At 39.0% G+C, this 24,106-nt stretch overlaps 1 protein-coding gene across 1 annotated transcript in view; it reads left to right on the forward strand.

Moving 5' to 3' along the window:
• FBN2 (fibrillin 2) overlaps nucleotides 1-24,106 on the forward strand; it is a 178,786-nt gene that overhangs the window by 31,104 nt on the left and 123,576 nt on the right. Inside the window, exons 6-7 of the mRNA XM_055699766.1 lie at nucleotides 10,588-10,785; nucleotides 23,783-23,908. Of these exons, the coding sequence (XP_055555741.1) occupies nucleotides 10,588-10,785; nucleotides 23,783-23,908 (324 nt within the window). The remainder of the gene's footprint in view (nucleotides 1-10,587; nucleotides 10,786-23,782; nucleotides 23,909-24,106) is intronic.

A 24,106-nucleotide genomic window follows, 5' to 3' on the forward strand; every position in this document is an offset into this window, starting at 1 on the left:
GTTGGGGAGTCTGCGTGGTGCTGTTTACACTACTCTTCAATACTCTTAAAAGTTTATCACATCTACAGACCTGTTTCTGTGAATTTTCTCTTTGCTGACAAGGGATGCTGTTCCTTTGAGGTTGATCTTTTCATCATAGGGGGAAATCTTGTCAATGGAATCTGAGTACAAGGTTTTGTGCAGGGTATGGAGTTTCAGCAGACCTTTGAACAGTCCTTTCTGTCTTTGAAAATCAGACATCCAGCTGTCAGGCTGTAATGGGCAATATTTCTGCACTTCCCTGCTCCACCTGCAAACCCTTGTTGGTAGTACAGTGTGCTCTCTCTGTGAGGATTTGAATGGCTTTGGCTTCACTCTGGTCTACTGGTGTTTGGTGGCCTTAGGTCTTAACCTTGACTGTACGGTGGAGAGGAAAACCTCTGGCTTCTTTTCCATTAAAGTTTTGAGGTTTGGGGCTAGGGGCTTTCGGGATGGGCATTATCTGTTGTGCTGTAGTTCTGAAGAAGCCTAGTTGTGGACCAGAATGCCGGTATGGTGGGAATTCCTGTAACTCAAAGGAGAAACAGGAGGAGAGAGCAGTAAGCAGTACGATAAGAGTTATTTCACTGCTTTGATTTTTGTTGACATCTCAGCAAAGATGTAAGAAGCTAGTAATAGGACAGTAGGTATGAACTGCTGAATCTTGCAAAACATTGTTTTTGTGGTTTCTTACCTCCATGTACACTTCGCACAGGGGTAGTTCAGCCTGTAACTTCTTGTCATAACTGCTGATTCATGTTTTGTGGTGTGTCAGCTTGTGCGTTAGGTATTTGCCCATAGAGGTATTTTATTATAGTCCAGTATCCAAACTCAAATGCAAACTTTATATAGTAGCAGGCTTGTGGCAGTATAAATAAATATATACATTTACAAGAAGCTCCGAACAAGCCAAAATTGGAGACCTTGCTGGAGCCAAGGTTCAGGCATATTTATTTCCCAGCTTTTATTCTACAGTTGAAACTTTGTAGCAGTCAGCATATGTATTTTGCAAGCCTGGATTCAATGTGCTCTTGATTATTGCATATGGCAACAGTTTCTTCCAAGAAATTTGTAAGTGTATGGAAATACTTTGCTTCTGAAAGCAACTAAATTCGACAAGTGACAAAAGTAAAGCATTTTCATGTTTCTGTCTTTCTCTACTTTTGGTGTGTGTATATTTTACACAATGTTTTTTGTCTTAAAATATTTGAAGCATTTTCTTCAATGTTCAGGTTGATTTGAGAAGATTGCATTTTATTTCAGAAATTTTGTTGATTATATGGTACTTTGCCTTCCTTTTCCATGTACTTACGTGTGTAAGAATGAATAATTTTTAATTAAATTTTAAGATCTGCAGATAATACTATACTAATACTTTATCTGCTTTAAACTGACTTAATATCAATTACATCAAAATGGGTGTGCAGACCCTGGAATGTTGTTTTTGGAAAAAAGTTGGTTTCACTCTTCCAGCAAGAGAAAAATGAGTATGTGCTTAGAATGGACATGACAGCAGTACTGGTGGAAACTGGAATTTTGCTAAAAGCTACAAAGCACACATAGTCTGCTGCATTAAACATGCTTTTTTTTCTTCTTTCATTTAGAGCTGCCCTCCACTCCCTTTTTAATTGCCATTTGTATATTCAGTTGCCTAATGAATCACAGGTGTTTCTATGATGGAAAGTATTGCATCACAGGAGCTGGTCAGAAATGGTCATACGGGACCAGTAGAACGGTAGTAAAAATTCAACCTGAAATGAAAGCTGTCAGCTGTAAGAAATTGTTTGAAACATTTTTTGATTAAACTGCTGTTCTTCACTCTTACATATCAACATAAATTTTATAAAAATCATTCCTTCAGACAATGACTAAAGAACCTTCTTGGGATGTGTCTCAACTTTGAGTTATTCACAGTTTAAAATGTTTAAAAGACTTTGATGTTCATTGTTTACCTTAATCATAAACTTAATATTTAAATAGTTAATTAAGGACTTAAACAAGCTGTCTTTAAAAAAAAAAAAAAGTCAGGGGAAGGAGGCTCAGACTTTATACTATTCAGGCTTTGGTTTTTGTGAACTTCTTAGTTTAAATAGCTGTACTGCCCATAGACTATTTTTTCTGAGAGAAATTAGTAGCTCTGCCAAGTCTCTTTCATTTTCCAAGAGACTAGCTCTCATTTTTAGCCAACAATCTTTTTTTCCGTTACTTGTTGGATGTCACCTTTGAAAAAAATGCTTTTTATTTATATCAAGCCTGAATCAGTACAATTCATCTTGTTCACCTTTGACACCTCCCTTATAGTGAACCCTCAGTGTTGGCAGCTAAGTACTACTGCAAAAAGAACAATTTTCCATATTAGGATGATTAAAATATTGAAGGAAAACCAATTTTAGACAATCTTTAATAAAACAAACATAGGTACCTTTGTAATGTTTAAGTATCTTTTTGCATGCTGTGACTTATGATCTGCAGATGTTGGAGCTGAACAAGAATAAAAATATTTGCATATGCGTACATTTCAGATTTGTGGTCTGAATTTAAGTATTCATACTCATATGAAAAGTTAATCAAGGAAAGCCCCAATCTCCCATTTTTTTTTTGAAATACAACATGTGGGCAACACTGTCATTTATGCAGAATTAGTAGGTAAATGGGGTCTGCCTTGCTTTTCCAATCCTGCTAATATTATGGTAGGAATCAAACATTGTGGGATTTCCCAGTGCAGGAAGATGGAGCTCAATTATACTGTCAATTATCAAAACATTTAGATTTCACATTGCAAAGGGGGAAAGTCATATACAGTTTGAAAAATCTCATTAGTAATCTAGGAGAAAGTGCTGCAACATGCAGCAGAAATAGATTTCAGGTTTCTGGAGACCTGTGAATGTTAGTGGAAATTATTGGAAAATACACCACAGCTTCCTATCAGAGGTGTAATAAAGACAATTGCGTCTCCATCGTGTTTCTAGCAAGGTGAATGTAAATTCAGACCTTTGCCAATACAGATGTAATCTCTCCACTCTGAAGGTTCCCTGACATGGAGTCCAGTCTCTTGGACTTTAATCCACTGTACTAATTTTTCTTTTGGAAGTGAATAAAGTTCCTGCTAACCGTAACAGGAGGCACTACTTTCCAGCATTCAGGTCCAATGTATTAGGTTGTTGCTCTGATAATGCTGATGTATGAAGTGGATTTTTGAGGTATCATTAATAATAATGATAATGATAATAAGCTGTTTACTATACTTGAGCCTGCAAGGGAGGTAGTAGAAGTTAAAACGACTTATTTTCTCATCCCTTCATTAACATTTCCTATATCATACTTATGGGAGAGAGGTTCTATAAGAAGTCTTTATAAAAGGCTAATTTGCTTTGTAGGGAAGGGAAGCAGATTTATCAAGTATTAGGTTTTGTTCTTTAATTGGCAGACATGGGAAGGCATATCTCAGACCTCCTCCTTTAGTCATGCCTCACGTGATTCATATTGATCAGCATACAGAATGTTTTCAGTATTTTATTTTTAGTTATAGAAGTATCAATATTCCAAATAGTTTAGGGTTAAAAATATGTACTTTCAGACACATTGCTTGCTTCCTTAGTTATGGTTGTATGGAGTTTTGTTTAAACAAAAATGATGAAGGAGAGTTCACAGTTCCTTCCTGCTAATCTTTCTAGCACTCACAGACCTCAAATACAGGATTTGTGATAACAGCTGTTCCAGCACAGCAGTCTCTGTCCTTTATTCCTTCTGGAGCATTTATGTAGGCTTTAAGTAGGTGCAGGAGACTTCCATTCCACTAGTAATAGTACTGTTGGGCTTTACAACAATATTTTGGTATTGGGAGACTTCAGTTAAAATTTCAGTCTGTGCTTTACCATGAAAAGGAACTTGGAAGTTTTCATATTCTCCCAGATAGCTTGCAATGGACATTCAATGTGTCTAGGTGCCTTTTAACTTTTTCTTCATATCTCCCTTTTTCTCTTTTTAATTACCTGAGAAGAGGTAAAATTTTTGTGGGCATTAGTAGTTAGTTAACACAGTATGAAACTGTGGACACTAAGGCTGTGGCCAAAATATTTCAACGTTTTGTCCTGAATGACAACAAAATGGTAGTTGGGATGTTAAACATTGTGTGTTTCAGGTTTTGAGCTAGTGGCTGTTAGACACCAGCAGGAAACCTAATGTGGCAGACTGATAATCGCATGTCTACTTTCAGCAAGCTTTTTACACCTGCATTGGAATCATCCGGTTTCGGTCGAAAGTACAGGAAGAAAAACATATCGGTGGATATTGGACCATACCCAACATGAATTCTTATGTTTCTAATACTTGTTGAAGGCTCCCCATCAAATAGCTTTTTTTTTAAGTTACAGGAAGAGTTAGAATGGACTTACATTTTTTTGAAAAGGAATTAATGAAAAAGATCCCAAGAACTGTCATTCTTCATGTCATGTTTCATATTAAATATAATTTTCTAACGTTAAAATGTGTAACACATATGTGCTGAAAATCACTTTCTTTCATCAAAGCAGTTACCCTTTCTAAGGAAAAAATGATTTATAACGTATGTTGTAATATTTGTTCTTTCTGGCAAAATTATTACGGCAGCAATGCTGGGAAAGGAGCAAATGAAGAAACATCTAACAATAAGACAAGAAAACCAATATGGAAAAGTTGATTGATTCATAAGCTCAGGGATTTTAAAGTCAGATGAACCATTATGTTAAATAAACTGACTGACTGTATAAAACAGAGTATAGAGTCTCACATGGTAATTTCTGAATCAAATCCACAGCTTCACTTGAAACTACAAAGTATCTTCAGAATGGCATCTAGTTTTAGTATGTTTGCTTCCCATATTTACAAATATATACTATGTGACTAGAGACCTTTGTATCAACAGCTGTACTGTACTATACTTCATATTGTAAAATCTTACATTTTCCTTTTGGGATAGAAGACCAGCCACTACTCAGACTCTTTACCTATAGACTTAATTTTGGATAAACTGATAGTGAATGGATAAAGATTTTTTAAATGGATATAATTGTTATGGATAATAATTTTAATTACATTATTTTAAAATATTAATATTACTATAAAGCATGTTTCTGAAATCTTAAATTGTTCTTCTGACTCTTTGCATAGTTCTTCCAGTTTTCCAGCATCCTGTTTGAAATGCAGTTGCCATAGCTGTGCCAAGAGCCACTCTTGCCAGGTGCAGAGATGTTACTTCCCTGTTGCTATCTGGAAATGGTTTGCTGCTAGGTTTCTACTTCTGTAACCCAAGGTTATATGAGCCACACATTCTCTTAGGAGCTAAGGATCTGTTCCTTATATGTCATTATTCATTCTAATATGTCGGTATCATTCAGGATCTCAGCGTTTTGGGTTGAATTTATTTTTATTTGTAAGTCTACCTGAAAGTTTAATAATAGTTTAGTTTGTTCTTCTGCTTTTCTAAGTTGCAGTAGTCAGATTTTTAGATGCCCTCCTGCAGGCTTTTTCTGATGGAAGTTGCTTGGTTATGGAACCTGATCTTATTGTTTGCCGCATATTAAAGCATGGGTGGTGACATACATATGGATTTCCAGAGCATGTTTCTTACTTTGTAGATATATGTAGATATACGTAGGATATATTAAGCAATGGATATATTGGTATCACTCTGTCCTGTATCTAACTCATTCATACTCTCTTGTACAATCTTTGTAGTCTGGTTATATTCTCTAATCTTTCTTTCAAACACACCCTCCAAACTGATCTTTTCATTACTAGGGATGACAGAGTATCTACACAATCATCTTGTGTCTTATGGGAATGTAATGGAACTCGAATACAATTCACAACTGAAGTTTAAGTTCCAAGTTTAATCTTGTCTGGTTGAATTCCAAGCTTCTTAACATGGAAGGCCTTTGGCCAAAATATTCCTGTGGATCACCAACCGTTAAACAGAAAAATACATAATCTGTATTTCTACTCCTACGCTAATTGCTTCCCATTATCCAAAGACTGGTCCTATAAGAAGTGTACCTTGAAGGACAGATGCTATAAAACTGTAATACTATCCAGCAGAATCTGAATAGGAATTCCAAACTGAGCAGAGATGTCAAAATTATCAGGTGAATGCAAGCTTTGGAAGTTCTAGAGATGCATAATAAATCATTATTTGATTTCATTATACGGTGCATTCCCCCATGAAGAAGTGGACCCATTGGAGTGCGTGGAGTAAGGAATGCATGACTAGTCATCACACCTAAGTTCTGCAGAGGGTTTGTGTGCTGAGTAGCTCTCCAGGAACAGATCCATGCCTACCTGGGCTGATACAAAATACAACTTCAGAAGTAGAATAGGATTTGGAATTCCCATACAGATCTGTATGGATCCAGAGACAGGCTCTCTTGCACTATTGGAAATCTTACGTTCTTCTGATAGGGATTATGTTTTATAATAGGATTCTCAATATTGCTAGTGACTTATGAATGATCTTTTCAGGTTTATCCACACACATCTTTTTTTCATTTTCAGCCACATCCTTTTGTCATTTTCAGCTTCATGATTTTGAGGATCTCATTCATGAGGAGTCTAAAATCAATCTTAATTTTCAGGAAAGACTCAAGCTTTATTGATCTGACTGCAATCATCATTGGAGCAAAAATTCTGCAATGTGCAGGTGCAGTCAAACAATCAGCTCTCAGAACATAGAACAGACCACAGACTTTCCCCTATCTGCCTATTATTTCTACTTCATCCACTAATGAGTGGACTCTTTTTAATCATTTGTATTACTGTCATGTTAGCAGTGAATATAAATTAGTTGACCTTAGAATGGGAGTGTGGGAATACTGCTTTGTGGAGGGAGTTAGAGAAAAGTGGGACCTAATAGAAGCATAGTATTACAGAAAGCTGTTCTAGGGTAGAATACAGCTATCGCCTTCAGGATGGTTGGCATGCACAGAGTCTACATCCCCACGGCTCCCTGAGCAGCACACCCTGCCAGCTCAGCACCTGCTGATGGGAGTGACGGAGGCTGGAGCGGAGTGGAGACCCCGTGGCCGGGCTCTGCTGTGCTCCTGCAGGAATGGGAACTGGATGGCACCACACAGCTGATAAACTGCACAGCAGTTATCACATGAAGAATCCATAAGATGTCTGTTGCTGAGCCAAACATTCTGGAGAAGTTACTTTCCTCAGATGAAATAATGTCATTGCAATACTAACGCACACCTCCATCCCAAAGTTACCCACCTCTAAGGTACTGCCACACCTCACTGGGCAGGTGATATCAGTCAGTAACAAAAATATATATGAATAGAGTCACTCAAGCTCCAAATAAAGTAAAGAAAATGGACTAGTCCGTGAGTGAAATAAGTCCAAAAGAGGGGGGTAATTGTCTAAACTGAATTACCACACTCTGATTTAGTGTTTAACTGTATGTTAAACAAATCTCTGCACAAAGTTAGTCTGAGCTGACCCACTCTCTAAAGTTATTACAAATGAAGGGACTTCTAATCAAGGGAGTCAGCCTTAGGAAGGGTAAGTGACAAAGAACAGATGGTGAAAAGAGCACCATTATCTAAGTTACACAGAAAGAAGCCTTCAAGTGAGGAAAGTTCTGGCTATTAGAGACAGGCTGATAAGGTGTTGCAGTCCACTGTCAATAACGGAAAATTAGTTGAAAATAGTAGAGACATAATTGTGGTAGTGGGAGATTGTGACATCTCCAACTCAAGTAGTCACCCCAAAGGAGGGCAAAATCCCACTTGGGGAGCATGTGTAGTTAGTAAAGAACTTAAGTACTGCTATTGGAGGATGCACATTAATTTACATTAGAAGTAAGAACCAGTCCTGTGTATGATAATGAATATGCAATGTACTATGAAGGATAAAAAGTGAGCAAAGGAGGGGAGAAGTTTGGGAAGACTCCATCATAACTTCTGGGATCAGTCGACTAGCTAAACCTGTCTTCTGCCCCACAGGGATGCCTGTTGGGCAAGAGCTTTATTCTGTGACCAACTCGTACCAGCTGTTACTAAGCGTGTTGTTTTAAGCTTGTTTTGCGGTTAGTGTATTATCATCATCAATCCTCGAACCTTATTCTGTCACAAACTTGTATTTTGTATAATAAAATTCTTCAGCTGAAGTTCATTTTATGTAACTCTCTGGAGATTAGAGTAGTTGTTGTAAGGAATTTGACTTGGTGACGCTGTCAGCAAGGTCCCTGAATAGTTGGATCACCCTCCAATACTGTGGGCTGTCAAAGTGCAGGTAGTGGACAGGCTGGTTGGACACAAGGGTCTCATGTTTCTTGGGAAACTGACAGGCTGATCAAATATAAAGGGATCAAGGAATCCCCCCTTCTTAACATGACAGGGAGTCTGCTCACTGAGCAGTAGAAGCAACTTTTTCCATGCATTTGAAGCTCATTACTTTTGCTCTGTGACATAGAGAATGCTTTTACAGATAATATTATGCAATAAATTACAAAGCTATTCGCTAAGGAGTGCAATACTGTTTTCCAAGAATGAAATAGTGTTGCCATTGAATTCAATAGCTAAATTCCCATTTGTTTTCACTGGAGTCAGAATTTAATTCTTTCTTTCAGTTCTTAAATTCTGAGTAGTTCTCTTTTTCTTCTGATAACAGGCTGACCTCTGTTGATGATCTGCAGGTTAAATACAGTCTATCATGTATTCCTGTAACACTTGAGTGAACTGTATGAAAGAAGTGTTCTGTCATAATCTGTGATGGAGTCTTTTCCTTACCTTTACCCCTTAACTACATTCCAGACAAGATTATAGTGAGTTGCTGGAATTTAAATCTTTGATGGTTGGAGTTTGTGTTTCAAATATTTGTCATTCTCATATGAATCTATAGCTTAATGAGATCACTGTCTTCTGCTATCAGCCATCAGGATCTGAATTTTGTGTTAAAAATTCAGCTCTCTCCAATTTGGCAAGGGCCTTGGATGCAATTAAACTGAGACCATTGTAAAGCTGCTTGTCTTCCAGTATGTTGGACGAAAGATCACTGAAGCCTTTTTCTAACGGACAGGATTTTCTTTTTTTATAATGTACCTATTGTACTAAAAGTACTATTTTTGTGGCTTGATGGACACAGGGGAAACTCAAAAGGTATAACTCTGAAAAATATTTTCTAATGAGAATCAAGAAGATTAAGATTTATAGTCCTTACCAAGTATTTAAGAACTTTTAACATTCTTTTATGGTTAAGCATTTTTGTTGTGGATACTTAGGTTCTTGCTTAATTTTAAGTGAACAGCCTAGTTGAAATTAACTGCCCATGTGTATAAATAACTGTGCAAAAGTCTTTCACAGACTGATACCTGAATGAACCTTATCAAAGACAGGGAGCAGAACATTTATTTCTATTTCAGCTAGCTTTCACTTTAACAGCCTTGTGTCAGTGCAAAGAAAACTTAATATGAACTCTCACTGGGAAGACCATTTTCTTCCTTTCCAAGCATGTCAAAGCTCTTATTTTTATTCTTCAGGGTGGAAGTATCAAATTCTAGAAGCATCAATTGTCGCATTTGTAGCTTGGTTGTGAGACCAATTGCACACTAGTGAAAGTGTGTGGAAGACAGCGTGTAACTCACATCAGTATTGGAGTCTGTTTTCTGTAGGAAAAAAAAGGAGAATAGAACAGGATAGCAGGGAGAGCAGCCATAACCCCCCTGTTATGCCTTCTTTCACATGACTGAGTCTGAGTGAAAGCTTTGCATTTTCTTCTTTTTTTCCTTTTTTTTTTCCCTCTTAAAGTTTCCATAAGGATATGAAATCTGGCTTAGAGCAACCATCTGTTTCTCATTTGTTCCTAGAGAGTTTCAGTTAATTGTTGTTCCCAGTTTGTGTTGCCTCATAAGGTCAAAAAATCTTTCTCTTTATGCAGGTTGAACCATAATGAGTTAACTATTTACAGGAATTTGACTGAAAGGTATATTTTCATATAGTTTGTATGCTATATTCAGTGCACTCAACATAGCTTGGATAGGTTGTATTATCTCATGTTATTCCTCTGAAATAAATGGTGGTTTACCAACTAGTCCTCCATAGGTAGTACTATTTTGCACTAAGCATTCCAGCAGAAATGTTGATTCTGTGACAGTCGCTGGCGTGGGCCTTGATCAATGTGGAGTGAACAAATGTGTGGCTGCTGTGGTCTGTAGCTACCTGCCATGAAGTAACTTAGGAACAAGAAAGCCCATTCCCAGTCATTGTTTGCTTAATTTGATCTGCTCTTTTGACTGCTTTATTGTAAAACTCTTTCACTTATTATGGATTTTATTGGACACATTGTCAATCAGTTTTGGGTTCAGCTGCCTTTCATTACTTGCATCTATCAGAAATAAATTGAAAGATAAGATAACTTTGCGAAAGTCATTACCGTCAGTGGAAGGTGTCATGCTATTTCTGTAATCAGTAACATAAATTTCCACGTTCACTCAGAATTGTATTAACATAGGTATCTGCTGGATTAAAAATTTATTCCTTCTATAGTTACTAGTACACTGTCTTGTATAATACAGTGATCTTGTGTTTTTTCCAGACTACAGAACAGGCCCATGTTTCATGCAAGTTAACAACCAGATGTGTCAGGGCCAGCTAACTGGAATTGTTTGCACAAAGACTCTCTGTTGTGCAACGATTGGGCGTGCATGGGGTCACCCCTGTGAAATGTGCCCTGCTCAGCCTCAGCCATGCCGTCGTGGCTTCATCCCTAATATTCGCACTGGAGCATGTCAAGGTAAGCCCTTTACTTTAAATTGTGCATGACTGTTGTGTTCCTGATATGCATCTTGAAAACCTTGCAGTCCATTTAAGACAAAACCACTGTTTTCCTTGTGTCTGTTCTGTGTCTTTACTTTTGATAAAATTTGGATATGTTTTGCTGCTTCCAGATTTTAGCTAGTGTACATAGATAACAAGACTCAAGTGCCTGGAAAAAAACAGATGCCAATCAAGGAGACACAAAGGCAGAGCATGAAAAGGTCAGAATGTCTGTTGAGCACAGCCGTCAGACACTGCAGTAGAGCACCTATCAGGCAACTGGCTTATGTTGCTGTAGCCCTTAACTTATATATACTTAATTAATTCTAGTGAAAAATTCACTATTTCTTGCTACTGAGTTGCTTACTTTCTGAGGTGGTTGGGAGTTATTATATAGACTTTTTTTTTAAAACCCTAATTTAGATAAAGCATATTGTGAACCTTCTCGATGCTGTTTGTTTTATTTGTGCAGGGTTAGAAAGCATGAGTAAGGAAGGACTGCAGTCTTCTATGTCTAGATTCATAAAATGTTCAAGAAATGTGAACATGTTCTTGCCTTATCCAGTATTTCTTTCCCTGATGTTAAGAGACTTGCTGCTCTTCCTTTCTGTTGTTACAACAGCCCACCTATCCTGAAAGATATGTATCTGTTCTGCTGTAGCTGCCTGGCTAAGTTTTAGAACAAGTATATTTTATTGCATAAAGAATGGAATAACAGAGAACACTAGAACTTCCAAAGGAGATTATACTGTTCTGCTACAGGCTGGTGCACATGGTCAGTTTGCAGGCTGTGTTGTCTCAGAACCTTCCCAAGAAGCGATGGAAGCCAAGTAGGTGCTTTGGTCAGACTGTACAGTGCTATCTGCACCTTGAAGGAATAAGGTTCAGAGTCCAAGGTACAACAGACTGTTGTTGGATTGATGAGTGTGCACACTTCACCTTGTTTGAGCAAGAGGGCGTCTAGTTCTCTAGTATCATCCTGGCAGTGGCTTGCAATTGTGGGTTGTGCTGTTAGCTGCATGTCCCAGTTGGACAAGAGTATCTCTGATGATAATGTTGGTCTTAATGTTGCTGTCTGGAATAAACCAGTAGGCCGCCCACCCCATAATAGATTTCAGCCGTTGACCCACACTAATTTCTTCCCAAGTAAGTGTTTCTCACTTTACCTGATAGTTATGCCCAGTTAAGTGGTGCAACATATGGGGCATCCATTTCTTAGGGCAAAACAAAATGGTACCTAGGATGCTGGTGACTGGCTGATAGGCATTTTCGCAGTTTTCATTTTTCCACCAATTAAAGCTGGAAAAGGTATATCAATTACTATACAGCCATACCATACCTGAGGGTGTCTGTACCACCGTAGAAGCATTCTTTTCCCACATGAACAAAGCTTAATGTATATAGTTAGTATGAGACCAGAGGGCCAACTTCTCTTGAGGTGGGTCGATGACTTGAAACTTTTGGATGTTACAGTAATTCACTGTATAGGCCCACTTTTACTTTCCTCTTGAGTGAATGTATCAGGAAACACCTAAATTTGAAACCAAGGAATTTGAAGTGAGTGTGAGAGTCAGTTTGACTGCTTCTAAATTGAACCAAAGTCCCATAGAGTACTGTTGCGTGTTTTGCCCAGGTCTGTCATATCACAGTCTTGCACTGTACAGGAAATACAGGTGTTAGGCTTTGATGAATTAAAATGGATTAAATAAAATCCACTGCTTGGCGTGGTCCAATCCCAGCCACATGTATGGGTGGTGGTGTTGGTGGTGCAGCTGTCTACCCCTTCCAGGCAGCTTTCACTGTTGTGTAGGCTCAAACGCAGAGGGTCTGAAGCTAGAGGTATACAACACACCTGGACACCTTCAGTGGTATTGAGGAGAACTGGTGTTTTCAAAATTTTTGCTATTAATTTTGATATGTCAAGTCCTGAGCCATAAAGGTGTAAAGGTGGGCTTTCAGCTGATGTCAGGGTGGCAATACAGACAGAAAATGGACTGTCATTAATGACCACGTCTCACACAAATTCCGTTACCTTTTGCAAGGCTACATTACTTTTAAGCCCTCCCTGAGTGGAAGCTTCTGTCTGTGGAGCTGTACTTATGGCTATCAGGAAAAAGAGGCCAAACCACTTCATATTGGCCTGGTTCAGGCACCTGTGATGCTACTCAAAATGCAACTGCTTGACCACATGCTACCAGCAGCTACCCTACACCGAGACCTTCCAGAACAGACCTAGTCTAGCCAGCCACAGTGGGTAGTGTCATTTGCTGCCTCCATCTTAAAGGTATGGTGCTGCATGCTGAACAGCTGCACCAAAAATTCAAAACCTACAGAGACCCGTACTGATAGAGTCACTAGGAGCAAAACTCTCCACTCCCTCCAGTAAGTCAGTAACAGCACCCAGCTGGCGACGGGGCTTCAGTGGAATACAACAAACATGCACCATACAGGTGAACCAAATCATGCTGTTCAGAGTCATGAATTGATCCATGATATTCTGGAAGAATAGAAAAGAAAATGGTCTCAGTGCGGAAAGGCCAGATGGTTACCCCTGGACCCACTGGTGGGGAATTTTTAGAGTCCTGCTCTCAGGAGTCTGAATGCTCCAGATGTTGCTATGCATGCTCAAAAGGAAACCTTGTTTAAACCCCTCAGTGGAGTGAATAAAAGATACTGCTTCTGCAGTCAGCAATTCTTGAGGTGCCTCTGGGGGAGTTGACAGGTTTGGCAAGGGCAGTCCAAGCAGAAGAGCCTTGCCAGTGGGTTGAACATGTGTGCCATAGAGTGGAAATTTGTTTTGGCCAGGGCTGTCCACAAATGGCTTCACCAGTCAGGCTTGTGGAACTGTAGTGCTTGTTTTAGGTCAGGAAGAAAAGCAACTTTTAAGTTGGCGATGTCCCTTCATCAGGAGGGTGCACCACCACCCAGGCATTGCGCACACTGAGAGGCGGGCCCCCCACTCTTTGAATAATTAAGACTAATTTAAGTCTGGGTTCCAACCATTGTGTGAGCAGTTCTAGTTTATTGAAACTGAGGATCAGATACAATGGTGAACCTGAAGCTTCCTGTCATTATTGAGTCCCCTTTGATGAACAAACTGTTCAACAGCCAGCTGCACTCGTCTGCTAGCCACTTCCTGAGCAAAGCGAGTGCAAAGACGTGGTTGTTCTCCTCACTTCAGTTTAGGGACACTCCCTGCCCAACAGACAGCTTGGGCAGTCAGGGAACATAGCACTCCTGGACTTGCACTGAGAAAGACACCAGGTCCCCAGCCTCCCTTCTGAGCTTCCTCTTGTTCAAAAACTATTCACTATTCAGCCATCTCCCATCTCAAGAACTCATTTGACCCACTTGATAGCAGACTCATCAGGCCATTTACCAGCTTCCCTCTGTAACTTGGCCAGATCAAGGGGTGGAAAGACAGTGATCTTAACTACATTGTGGGCAGGTCTCCTGTCTGTGCCCCCACTCATCTCATGTTTGATAATGCTGAAGAATCCTTGCACGGTATCATCACCACTGTCTGGCCAGTCACCTAGCTCCTCATTGGGGTTGTTCCAAATGTCCCCATCCCAGTGCTCAGGATCTTGTGCCATGGCCCGCATTTTAAGGGCATCCACAGTCCTGCCCTGTTTCTCCGAGTTAGCACTGACTATGTGTACTACTTTATCTTCTAATCTCTTCTTGTTTTCTCTGTTTCTGTAAAGTTAGACCTTGCATTATCAGCTGCATCTCTTGCCTTTGCACCTTATCGTGTAACGTTTCAATTTGAGCAAGCAGTTCTCTCTTTTTGTCTTCCAACTTTATGGAGGGGGTTTTGGGGGTATGCCCAACATCTTACAGATGATGTCTTTATGCTTTTCATCCTTAACTTCTGTGTGTCAGGTCCCTGTGGCTTTTCACCTGGTCCTGCTCAGACCAGTGGTCTCAGACCCAAGTATTGTCAGAATGGGGTTGGTTGGGGGATCCCATGCTTACCCAAAGAACCCTCTGCCCTTTATCCTTGGACCCCACTCATTGCACCATTTTGTGTTGTGGTCAGGCCCTCTGCTGCTATCTACACTTGAAGGAATGAGGTTCTGAGTTGGAGCTACAAAGCGAGCTTAAGGCACTTAGTGATGGATAACAATTACACTGCCCTGCGAGTGGGGGCTTTTCTGCTCCTGTTCCAAACGTCCTTATCATCTACCTAATACATATCACTTAGTTCCCAGGAAAGTATCCTCACCCAACATCCCCACTGAGGGGAGATCAGCACCTCAGGAGTGCTTGAATTGCACTCTTGAGGAGCGATTCAGGCACCTTTCCTTGTGGGGCTGTGCTCACTGCGCAGCAGTGCCACTGTGCTGCTGCTGGGATGGCTCAGGCCCTGAGGGTGGGGGGGCTGGACCCCCAGCAAAGCATGGCCCTCAGTCTGGGTCACCTCCCTGCAGAGCTTTCTATCTTTCAATAGTGCAGTGTAAAGTTAGGATTTGGGCTGAAATTGGATGCTGTAAATCAACACAGTTCTGTGAGTTTTGATTGTAAGCTGTATAATGAAATAAATTAACAAAGAGAGCAAAATCCTTTTCGATCAATCAATCCCCAGTCAATCTGGGGATAAACAGAAGTTCACATACTTTTCAGTGACAGATATTTTTTTTATTTTGTTTGTTTTCGGACTTCACAGAGTATCTTATGTACTGTTCTTTCTCTTTGTATACATAGCTTATGTCTTCCAAAATCCATGTGAGACAGCACAGACAGGATGCTGCAGTAATTGCATGCACAAGCAGGTCTCTGTGACAGTATTAGGATCCCTCTTAGCAAAGTCATAAAGTTGACTTGAATCATCTGCCCTGAATTTTTATGTAGGTGACTCCCTGTAGTGCTGGAGAACTTGCTACTTTAATTCTCCATTTACAAAATAATAAAAATCATACACTAGCAGAATTTGTTTGTGCGTACATATATGTTAGCAAGAAGTTTTGTTACACAGTTCAGAAGAAGGTCTTTAACACTGTCTCCATAAGATGTACAGGCTGGGTGAGCAGGTGGTGAGCTAGTGGAACAGCTGGGCTCAGAGGGTGGTGCGAGGCAGCACAAAGGCTAGTTGGAGGTCAGTGACTAGCAATATACCCCTGGGGTCAAAACTGGATTCAGTCTTGTTTAGCATCCTTATTAATGAGCTGGATGATGGGGCAGAGTGTGCCCTCAATGAGTTTTCAGACAACTGGGGGGAACAGCTGATACACCAGAGGGTTATGCTGCCGTCCAGAGAGATGTCCACAGGCTGGAGAGTTGGAGTGACAGCAACCTCATGAAGTTCAAAAAGAAGTGCGAAGTCCTGCACCTGGGGAAGAGCAGACTCAGGCACCAGTATTGCTGGGTGCTTATGATCTTGAAAGCAACACTGCAGAAAAAGAGCTGGGAGTCCTGGTGGACACCAAATTGAACATGAGCCAGCAATGTGCCCCTGCAGCAAAGAAGATTAATGGTATCCTGGGCTGTGGAAGAAAAAGTATTGCCAGCAGGTCAAGGTTGGTGAACCTCCCCCTCTCCTCAGCACAGGTGAGGCCACATTTGGGAGTGCTGTGTTGAGTTCTGGGCTCTCCAGAACAAGAGAGAGATGGAGCTACTGGAGAGAGTCCAACAAAGGGCCACAAAGGTAGTGAAGGGACTGGAGCATCTCTCTAAGGAAAGGCTGAGTGAGCTGGAACTCTCCAGCCTGGAGAAGAGAAGACCCAAGGGGGATCTCATCAGTATATACAAATACCTGAAGGGAGGGTGCAAAGAGGACAGAGCCAGTCTCTTTCTAAGTGGTGCCCAGTGACAGGACCAGAGGCAGTGGACGCAAACTGAAATACAGGAAAATCATCCTCCACATCACAAAACATTTTCTTACCATGAAGGTGGCCAAGCACTGGGCACAGGTTGCCCAGGGAGCTTTTGGGGTCTCTGTCCTTGGAGACATTCAGAAGCTGTCTGGACATGATTCTTAGCAAACTGCTCTAGATGTCCCTGCAGGAGCAAGCTGGTCGGACCAGATGACCTTCAGAGGCACCTTGCAACCTCAACCAGTCCGTGATTCTGTGAAAAACATCCTCATTCAGGCAACTTCTGTTGCTCATGGTGTTGTAAAAGATCTCAGTAAAGTTACTTTTTTACTGCTTCAAAAGGGGCTAGATAATGTCCTTTTCTCACTTGTATTTCCCTATTCCTTTTCTTTCAGTCTTCTTTGTGGCTCCCTGTATTGCAGCGTTAGTGCTACTTTCCCCTGCGCTGCATCGTAGCTCAGTGGCTTAAAATTGTCAAATCTGGCTAAGTCAGTTGTTTGGCTGGATTTCTGCTTCAGGCCTCCTCTGTAGGTGTTCTTTGTAATAATCCACTATGAACGGGTGTTGAAAAATGGGGAGAAAATCAAGAGGTTGAAAGATGCAGTTTTCTTTCTCACAGTAGTATGGTTGACCTGAAACTACAACTGAAGCTGTTAGGTCAAATTCACTTCTGTGGAACTCCTCACAGCATTATCTTAGCAGAGGCATCTATTTTATTTAAAATGCTTAGATTAGTTTTAGGTAACAATAAATCCTTTCATTTTTCTTAGTTTCAAATATTTGCTTTCCTGTTTTTTCTGTGCTTACACTGCTTGAAGCATCCAAATTATATGAAAGAGAAATACTTGATTGCATTTTTCCTTATACATCAGAAATAGGCCTCTGCATATAACAGCTTATGTTTTACTAGTCATCTTGAAGTGGTTAGTATATTTTAGACATTCTTTTCATAACCGTATCATAAACAGAAAGAGCATACTGAAAGCAGGCACGTTGGTTACAATCTCTAAGTCAAACTCCTTTGTATGACAAAGATGTTGGCCAGATAGAATGATTTCTTAAAACAACTCTCCAAACTGATCCTGGCATAGCTTTTGGGGCTTCATTTGAATTATGTGAGAGATCACTAGAGCTCTTTAGCACCTGTGCCCACAATCCTGTGTTTTCATTTTCTGCCAGCTTATTGTGTGTGACAAATTAAATTCCACCGTTAACATCATTGCTGAATTCCACTAAGAATCACAGAAATAAAGGAGTGGTCTACTTTTTGTGATCGATGAACAAAGGAAGCTTGAACAGCCTAGTTCTTGCTACATTTTTGACATATGATTACTATATAGGAAGATCTGATTCTATTTATGTCAGCAGGAGTTAGCATGTGATGTTACAAGATGATGGTAGGGTACAAACAAGTGAAGAAAAGTCAGATTTTCTGTGTGGATAAAACAAGATGAAGAGTTTCTTTGTTCCACAAAATCATTGCCTTTACTTCCAACAGTCAAGACGGGTCCATTTAAGCTCTGAGTACTAGTAGTTCCTCCTGACCTAAGTTCTGTGGTGGTTGAAAGGTGATTGCGTGTTGCCTACTCTTTCCTGAATTACCAGACCACTCTGCTGGAGGAAGGAACTGGATGTATCACTTGACACTGTGGAGACACTTTCTCTTTCCAAACTCCATGTTAGGGTACATAGTCCATAGAAATAAGCTGCAGGCTTTTGCTACAGCTAGGTATGACAATTGTAGAAAAAAGCGATACAGCAGTGTTGTTCACAGAGGGTCAGAAAACCCTCCAACAGTTGGTTAAAGTAGAAACTCTAGGATGGAGCCAAGGGGTATGCTGGACAGACAAATTGGGACTGAAGGACATGCTACTACACCGCAATACTGCAAGGAATGTAATCAACTCTTATAATTTCTGTGCAAAATTCATCCTGGCAGAGAAAGGTGAATGGAGAGTTTAATCCAAGTAGGAGTAAAGGGTGGTAGGTCAGTGAGTTGTGCATAGATAGAAGGTGCAATAGTGGTAGCAGGTATGACTGCACAGAGGTAAACTGTGAAGAAGAAAATACAAGGGGTCACAAGGATGAACATCTGGGGGATGCTGCAGAAATTTTAACAAGAGAGGAGTATTAGCAATTCAGGAAACAGTTGTTCTGCAAGCATGGTTAACACCTATCTGAGGAGGCTTCACTTCATGAAATAGGAAGTTCAGATGAAACTGATGTTAAACATTCTCTCTGAGGGTTTTAGAAACAAATACAGGGATATGGCTAATGGTTTTCAATACTTTTCTTTCTGCTGCTGACATCAGATTTGCAGAGACTTTTATTAAAGGAACACAAACCCCCTTGGTATTCAATAAAACTGTATCTTTGTCACATATCAATTAGACCAGACTCACTAGTGGTGGTTCATATGTGGATCACTTGGCATTTTTGAAATGAGTGCTTACATCAGCAGATAGCCTAGTTCAGGAGTTGAACAAGTCAAAATTGGTAGGACTTGCACCTTTGTATTGGAAAATACATCATAATTTTCATATGTGTGGGAGTCAGTGTGCGTTACGCCAGAGTGTGACTGGATTTGACTACTGCATATGAAGTTACTCCTACTCTTCACAGGATGTGCATATTGCAATCTTAGTGTATATTAAATGGCTCTTTAGCACCTTTTCAGGATTAATTATGTTCTCTGAGTAGTGTGCTTGTATAGAACATTATGGTAGTATTGTTATTTCATTATTACCTTGATCAGCTTTTAAAAAATCAGAGAAGCAAAACCAATCAAAATTCAAATTGTTTGGTTTTGTTGTTGCTTTGTTTTTTTTATTTTTCCCAACAGTTTCTATTCAGTCATTGCTTAAACAGGAATCATAGCTGTTCAGACATCCCTCATCCCAAGAATTCAGGCAGGAGAAACTTAAATGTTCCACTTGAAAGTACTTTATTGCCATCGCTACACAGCCTTAGCAATAGCATAATGGCAGAAATCCTGTGTTGGAAGTTTTTTCAGTTCCTCCCTGCATTCCTCAACAGACCATTTCTCAGCTACACCCTTTCCCTTCAGACAGTTATTTTTTTGCACTAAGGAGAGAGAAACAGTCGGCTAAACAGCTTTTGAAAATACAGAGTTTCTTCTTCCTCCTACCGTTGCTGACATTAAGTATATACAGCCATAACAGGAGATAATATCCCAAAAATGTGTTCTGTAGTAGGAGTGTACTGTACTGAATATTAAAGGTGTGGACTGGACAAAAGAGAGAAGACACATGAAGGTTCAAATTCACAATGAAGAGTGGTGGATTATAATCTACTGTTTGGAATTACTGTGCCAGGCTTACTGACATTTTTAACAGTGCCATCTAGGATCCCATCATAAAAATAAGTATTACAACAGGAAAAAAAAAAAAAAAGGCTTAGTGTTATTTCTCTTGTATCTTTGTATTCATAGTATTTCTGTTATCTAGGATGCGGAGGAAGAACAAAGAGTTTTCCATTGTATTGGTGAGCAGTTTACTTTTAAGTTTCCACATGGCAAATCCATTGCAAAGAAACCCCCCCATACACATAAGTAGAATTAAAAAGAAAATTTGTATTTGGGTAATTGTTATTACTACCATTGTAAATAAGTGCACTGTCCAAAATTTGTGTATAAACTCTGAGAGGATTTATTTTTCCTGAGCTTTTTGGTTCTTCGGGTTTTTGAGAAACAGTCCACTCATCAGAAAGGGAAGCTGGATTTGGCTGTGTTTTCAAAGGTACATGTTTAAAGTTAGCTGTGCAAATCCCGCAGGCGTTTTGCAGAGAAAACTCTGCAAAAGCAAAGAAACTTTCTTCTCTTGCCAGATATTATCAAGCCTATGAACACATGGAAACATTCTACCTAATCCATAGCATATTGAACCTCTGTGTACAGAACTCTATCTAAAGAGTTATTCATCTAATTTTTTGTTTATGGCAAGAAGTTTATTGTGTTTATGTGGTCAGGGGTTGAAAGTGTGAGCAAACAGATAATTAATAATGCTAAAACTTCTGTGTGGCTTAGCCTAACTGTCAAACATAAAAAAAGTCAACAAAAATATGCTTCATCTCAAATTAGTTGTATTTTCAGAAAAAAATATTCTTTTGTCTTAAAATGTATTTAAGAAGTAATTCATAAAATATGCCCTGTTAAGAAAACATTTTTGTCCTTTCTGACTTTTCTCAGTTCCAAAGCACTTATGATACATTAAAATAAACTTGGGTTTTCACCGAAAGGTGATAGTGACCAAATAAATCATCAGGCCTGTAGCATGTATATATGTTTTTAAGCTAACATTGAAGTTAAATATACTTATTCTCTTTAAATTTAAATATGACTTGGAATATTTATCATATAAACTCTCACAAGTTAAGAGTGATATTAGTACAGAAAAACAAGATAGTGCGATTCAAAGATTTGCAGGATCTTGCCTTTCATAGTGATACTGTTTGTGTTTTCTTCACTGAATAAACACTTCACTATGTTGTGTAATTTGGATCAGCTTTTCAGGCTTCAGCAGAGCTTGACATTTTTGTCCTTTTAAAACCATAGGATTGGATTTGAAATAAATGAATGGAATCAATAGATCTTAAAATTTTGTTCACTTCAAGGCTTCCGTGATACCTTTTCTGTTTCTGGAAATTATTCATTTCCTGCTGCTACTGCTGTTAATTTACTATTACTTGACATCTTTGACTTACTAAACTGTAAAAGATACACAGTGGTTATTTTTAACCACTGATCTGCTGACTTAGTTGGCTTATATTTAAATAAGCATTAGTACTGCATGTGATGAATACATTTTGAAGCCAAGGGTCAAAAGCCAAGCACCATATTAATTTTACTCAGAAGAGAGCTACTGGGTGGGCTGGTGTGAATAAATGATGGAACCCATCTTCTGTCTAGATGTTGCGAAATCATGTCCAAATTCTGTAAAGTACTTCAGAGCTGAAAAGTTTTATTCCCAGGTAAACTAGATTGCACCAAACACTAGTTACTTAGAAGAAAAAAGCTTGTAGAAAGTTTATGCCTCTGATAAAAGTCCTTAGTCCATTCACAATCTAACTGTTGCATTTCGATGCAATACTGTGCTGACAAAATCAGCACAGATTCAGGTATGAAATGAAAACTTCTACAAATGTACCTAAACCCAAGTCCAGTGTTGTGGGTTTTTTGGTTTTTGGTTGTTTTTTTTTTTAATAATTAAAAAGAAATTGCCTTCTTCCTTGACTATAAGCAATTATACCCACTTAAACAAAAAAGCAGGTAAATGGTCAAGGCATATGTCGTACATTTTATTTATAGCAGACACCAGGAGTAGCAAAAACTGAGGAAGTACTATAATCCACAAAGTCAGGTGGAATTTCAGTGTCTTGTAAGGGCTTTGAGATAATGAACATCCTTCTGAAAAGGAGTACTGTATTCCACTATTAATACATTTCTCCTATCCCATATGTATCTCGCTGTTCTTTGCATTCATAGTGGCGAAGAGCTGGTTGTAAAAGGGAAAAGGCAAGGAGAAAGAAAACAAACAGGAATGTGAGCAGGAAAGAGATGCTTTCTTCCACATCTTAAATATAGTTTACCAGCTGCTTCATTTAATAATGCATGCAAGCTAACAGGAAAACTGACTGAAAATGGAAAATAGGGTAATGCTTAAAATTCTTTGTTTATTTGGCAATAATGAAAAATCTAGGGGGAAAAAGATGAAAAATACTTTTCCTAAGTGCTTTAGCAATACAGCTAAAAAAAAAAAGGTATTTTAATCTTAATGGAGAAAGGAGTAAAATGAAATTGTGTTGGTTTTTTTCTTTTTTAAATACGCAGTGTATTGCTTTATAATTGAATTCTGTACTTATCTGCAATCCAAGAAGAGTTTTGGAAACTATGTGGCTTCCTTTTCTGCAACCTGCAAAGGACAGTTTCCTATATATCTATTTCACAGTGTGGAGAACTAACAAAATCAGTTGTTTTCTGCCTCTTCTGTGAAAGGACAAACTATTTGAGAAGAAATATTACCTGAAGTCTCACAGAACGGCTTCTGTAGGTTTCACAACAAAACTTACAAGCCTTCTCTCCTCTGAACATTTGGATGCACGTGAAATTTCATTGTGAAGGAATACTCATCAGTGTATTAATATAGTAGCTTGATTCTGAACTCTCTGATAGGTATAGATTAACTGAACTTATAAAAAGGGCTATTAAGCATCTAAATACCCATGTATAATATGTATATCATGCACTAGCCTAGAGCCTGTTCTCCCTTCCCTTGTGTACAAAGAATTTCAGTCTGCTTTAACACTGGCTATTTCACAGAGGCCTCTATGATCCTTGGTTATTACTTTAACTGCCCATTTGCACATATGTGTTGAGTCATGTGATAGTTTAGTATAAAAACCTACAGAAATACAGGTTGTTTTATGTATAAACAAATGAGAACGGAGAACAAAAAACCCAACACAATTTAAACTGCAAATAGTACATAATAAAATAGAATAGGAAGTTACTGAAAGTAATATGTAAAGCAAAAATGGCAGTATATTTTCTAAGACCATTTATTTAACGTTGACAGGTCCAGCCTAAAGCAATCTATGAATTTCTAGCCCTACTTATTACTTCAGTAAATAAAGTTATGCAGATCACTTGCCATACAATTTACCCTGGCTGAATAGCACCTATTTTCTATTGACTTGAGTGTTTGACTTCTGTCCAGAAAGAACATCCTGCAAGAATTATCACATTTACTTAAGGTGGACAGGAGGGTAGACCATACGTACAGGTAGAGATCCTTTCAAAATAAGAACCTGCATTTTGTAATGGCCATATATATAAGGAACAATCCAAGAGCATGGGATACCAACAATAAGTTGTACAGATATGACTTAAGTACACTTCTTAAATATTTAAAGCTATGCAAGTCAGAAGTCAATACATGTGACGAATACAACACACATTAAAGTCTGAGTCATGTTACTGCTGTTGTTGCGATGTCTTACATTGGCACTGAACTGGAGAAATGTGCTGGGATTTGCTGTGGTTATTTTAAAGAATAATTTCTGAGGTCTCTGTCTATCAGCAAAATCCATGACGGAATTTTGTCTCTTATGTCAAGTAATCCTTCTTTTTTGCTTTTGTAGATGTTGATGAATGCCAGGCTATCCCTGGAGTCTGCCAAGGAGGAAACTGTATAAATACAGTCGGTTCATATGAATGCAGGTGTCCTGCTGGTCACAAACAGAATGAGGCAACTCAAAAATGTGATGGTAAGTGATGTTGTCAGAGAACATACCTAAAAAACGGTTAAGTAAAACATTAGAGCACTTTGAAAAGGTTCTAAGAAGTTGCAATGTCAGATCTGAACAGTCGCAACATCATTGTACTGCGCTTTTGGTTTCTTGGCAGCATCATTTGTTTCTGCTTTGCTGTTCTTAATTTGTGTTAGATGCTTTTTTCTGTCTTGA

The sequence above is a fragment of the Falco cherrug genome, chromosome Z, assembly GCF_023634085.1.
Source record: "Falco cherrug isolate bFalChe1 chromosome Z, bFalChe1.pri, whole genome shotgun sequence".
In the NCBI taxonomy this organism is placed as follows: domain Eukaryota; kingdom Metazoa; phylum Chordata; class Aves; order Falconiformes; family Falconidae; genus Falco; species Falco cherrug.